The sequence below is a fragment of the Tupaia chinensis genome, unplaced genomic scaffold, assembly GCF_000334495.1.
Source record: "Tupaia chinensis unplaced genomic scaffold, TupChi_1.0 Scaffold144262_1, whole genome shotgun sequence".
NCBI lineage: Eukaryota > Metazoa > Chordata > Mammalia > Scandentia > Tupaiidae > Tupaia > Tupaia belangeri.
Genome location: NW_006204120.1, coordinates 2,921,996 through 2,926,112, shown reverse-complemented (window position 1 = coordinate 2,926,112; position 4,117 = coordinate 2,921,996). Strand labels below are relative to the sequence as shown.

At 45.0% G+C, this 4,117-nt stretch overlaps 1 protein-coding gene across 1 annotated transcript in view; it reads left to right on the top strand.

Moving 5' to 3' along the window:
* Positions 1-41: 41 nt before the first annotated feature.
* The window catches only part of NUFIP1 (nuclear FMR1 interacting protein 1), a gene marked incomplete at its 5' end in the record, with an annotated part of 55,129 nt that continues 51,053 nt past the window's right edge, over positions 42-4,117 (top strand). Inside the window, 2 exon segments of the mRNA XM_006166503.3 lie at positions 42-319; positions 3,852-3,934. Coding sequence (XP_006166565.2) covers positions 42-319; positions 3,852-3,934 — 361 coding nt within the window.

The window sequence follows — 4,117 nt, the reverse complement described above, 5'->3', positions numbered from 1 at the left end:
TCTCCTCTTTCGCGCCGGGCCAACTGGATGCTCTGGCCCAGGCTGCCGCCACCGCCTTCCATGTCGTCTCCTGCAGCCAGGTTAGAGGCTTCCTCGGAGGCGCAGCCCCCCATGGAGGCCCAGTCTCTCCCCGGGGCGCCGCCCCCCTTTGACGCCCAGATTCTTCCTGGAGCGCAGCCCCCCTTCGACGCCCAATACCCCCTCGATTCCCAGCCTCAGCTCAGCGGCCAGCGTTCCTGGAATTTCCAGGCTTCGACAGCATGGTGCTGGAAACCGTCTCCTGATAATTTCCCTCGGCATCAGAAGTCCCACAACCCAGGTAGGCACTTTTTCCTAGCTGAACCTCCCCTTTACCTTTCTCCTCGTCAGTTTCCATCTCCATTCTGCTTTGCATTCTTCTTTTTTTTGGAGAGGTTTTCGCTATAGGGCGCGTGCGCTCGCCAGACAGACAGACAGAGAGAGACAGAAAGCGAGAAATCACCCCCCAGGGGGGATGGTCACGCCGCAATCCCTTCTCCTCCATTCTCCTCCATTCTCCTCTCGGGATCTTGGGCACGCATGCACACGCGCCTGGCGTGAGTTTTAAGCCACTGGGTCCGGGACGGGAACCATGGTCAACTACGTGGGAGTCCAGCGACATAGCCATTACGCTAACTGCTGGTTCCCTGCTTTGCATTCTTGTATCTGGTCATTTACATCTCGAAATACGTCCGACTGGAATGTTTTCTTCGCCTTTTCATTCACTTTAACAGTTACTTATTTAATTTCTATTATATACCAGGGACGGGACACATTGCAGTGGAGGGATATATTTCATTTTTATCTTTATGTAGCTTAATGTTTGCTTAGTGTAGAGAAACATAATAAAATCAAACCTTGTGTATTAAAGAGTACTGTGAGAAAGCTAGAACAAAGAAGAGCGATAGATGGTACTGTTTTAAATGTCATTGTGGGTCATAAGGGAGTCGACATTGAGCAAAAACATAAGGGAGGTGTGGGATTAGAACCTTGCATAATCTGGGAGGAAAAGGATACAAGCAGAAAGAACTGCAAGTGCAAAGAAAGGCCTTGGGGTAGGAGCTGTACATCAGAATGAATGCTAGTGTGTCTGGAGAAGACCGAATCTGGGTATGCCTGTAGAAGATATGGGATGAGGGCAGACCTGGTAGGACCTTGTAGATGGTTGGAATTTATGATTTTGTTGAGATGGGCGATGCAAGGACTGATAACCGAATTTATGTTTTAAGTGGATGCATGTGTCCATCCCTGTGAGTTGACTGAAAGGGAAACCAGTTAGAAAGTTATTGCAGTTGTCCAAGTGAAAGGGACTAGGGCCAAAGTGGAGCTGGGGGTGGGGGATGTGATGACAAGTCGGCAGATTCTCAGTGTATTTCAAAAGAGGGACCAACATTATTCGTTGAAAGATACTTTGTGAAATAAGAGATGAAGAGGAGACAAGGATAACTTAAAGTTTTTGTTGCCAGACAACTGGGAGTGATGGAGTTGCTAACCAAGATAGGGAAGAATGTAGGTGGAGCAGATGAGAAAGGAAGACCAGGAGTTGGGTTTGGAACATATTTCTGTCCAGTTGAGGTGTTGAATAGGTTAGTAGCCTCTGCTTTTAGGGGAGACATATGGTTAGGGATGTAAATTTAAGCATAATCAACATTTAGATTGTATTTAGAACCATGAGATTATTATTAATTTTTTAAGGGAGATTTGCTATAAGGCACGTGTGCTCACCAGAAGGACAAAGAGAGAGAGAGACGAAAAGTGAGATATCATCCCTCAGGGGGGATGACCACGCCATGATCCCTTCTCTTCCATTCCCCTCTCTGGATTTGGGGCATGTAAACACACATACCCAGCATGATTTTTTTTTTTTTCCTTTAGGCTTTTGCGTAGTTTTTCTTCCCTTCTCCCCTCCCCCCAATGAGGTTTTTTTTTTTTTTTTTTTGGGGGGGGAGAGGTTTTTGCTATAGGGCACTCTCGCTGGAAAGACAAGAGGAAGTGAGAAATCAACCCCTATGGGGGACGGCTACACCGCAATCCCTTCTCCTCCATTCTCCTCTCGGGATCTTGGGCACGCACGCATACGTGCCCTGCGTGAGTTTAAGCCACCGGGTCCATGACTCAGACCGCGGTTGACTACATGGGAGTCCAGTGATGTAGCCATTATGCTAACTGCTTGTTCCCCCCCCTCCCCCATGAGTTTTAAGCTGTGGAGCTCAGGACTTAAACCATGATTGACTATATGAGACAACCATTATGCCATCTGCTGGTCCCTTATTTAATTTGTCACAGAGCATGTGTACTCACCAGAGAGAGGCAGAGAGAAAGAGAAAGGAAGCTGTCAGGTCTGGACCTTGAATTGTAGTCAGACATGTGGGAGTCCAGCACCTGAACCACAACACCACCTGCTGGCCCTGCAAGTAAGGTGAGACAGGCTCAATAAATGTAAATCACAATGCAGTGTGACCATTGATAGAGTCATAAAAAAGATGATTTTAGAGGAATTGGAAAAGTTTTTGGAAGAAGTGTCTTGGGAGATGTGTAGGATTTGGAAAGAGATCCTTTTTAGATAGAGGCAAAGAGGTGTCAGTAAAAAACTAGTTCCTTAAATTGCAGTGGGGCTGGTGTGACTGAGGCAGAGTGTGTGGAAGGTATGAGGAAGAGGCAGGGTAAGAAAATAAACTGAAATGTAATCAAAGGATTCTTAGAAGCCGTTTGCAGATGTTTTTGAGCTGGGTTAAAGAATTGTTTTTGTGGTGTCAGTATGAAAGGTTAAGTAGGAAGAGAAGACTTAGAGATTGAAAGATAATCTGGAAGACTGTCCCAGTGATCTAGGTGAAAGATCAGGGCTTCTGAGAAGGATCATGACAGTAAAAATGGGAAGGTGCAGTGGGGTTTAAGAGGAGACGCGTTTCACAAGGTTCTGTTTCCCTGGCGTGAAATGGAAAGGTGCAGTGGGGTTTAAGAGGAGATGTGTTTCACAAGGTTGTTTCCCTGGCGTGAAATTGAAGCCTGAGGAGCTGCAGTAGGTATTATACTAATTACATTTCTAATATTCTAAATAAATAGAGGAATTTTATCAACTTAGAATATCTGCTCCTATTCTTTATAATCTCACCAATATTTCTTTATTTAAAAAATACTTTATTTGGGGAGCCAGCAGGTAGCAGGGCGACTGGGGTGTTGGACTCCCATGTGGCCGGCCGACCATGGTTCCAGTTCAGACCTGGGGGCTTGAAATCACACTGGGTGTGTGTATGTGCATGCCCAAAATCCCAGGAGTAGAATGGAGAAGGGATTGCAGTGTGGCCATCCCCCCAGGGGGTGATTTCTCATTTTCCTTCTCACTGTCTCTCTATCATGAGCGCATTTGCCCTATGGCAAAGACTTTTAAAAAAAAGCTTATTTGGCTTATTTGGTAGACTAGTCTTAATCTTTATTAATTTAAACTACTATTCTTAGAAGAGATTTTTTTTTTTTTGAGAGATTTTCACTTTAGGGCGCGTGCGCTCGCCAGACAGACAGAGAGAGACATAGAGACAGAAAGCGAGAAATCACCCCCCAGGGGGGATGGTCACGCCGCAATCCCTTCTCCTCCATTCTCCTCTCGGGATCTTGGGCACGCACGCACACGCGCCCGGCGTGAGTTTTAAGCCACCGGGTCCGGGACACGAACCGCGGTCGACTATGTGGGAGTCCAGCGACATAGCCATTACGCTAACTGCTGGTTCCCAGAAGAGATTTTTTTTAGTGTTCTTACCTAGGTACCTGTGTCATGCTATAGTAAATAACGTTTTAATTGTATAGTTGTAAACATTTATGGATCTTTTGTTTTATAGTTCAACATTCTTATTTTCCACGAAAATACGATGCAACGTTCACAGACTTCAATGTACCTCCTAGTAGAAAACAGAAGAAAAAGGTATTTTTAAGATTCTCTTGATTGTGATACATTAAGTCCCTATGTCTCTGTTTCATCTCTTTTATCCATTATAACTGTCTTAGTGTTTTGCATCCATTATTGACACAATGTAGCATGATATAGATAGGATTGTTAATAATTTAATCTGTAAGTAAAAACTTCAGGCAAAATTGTTTTAATAAG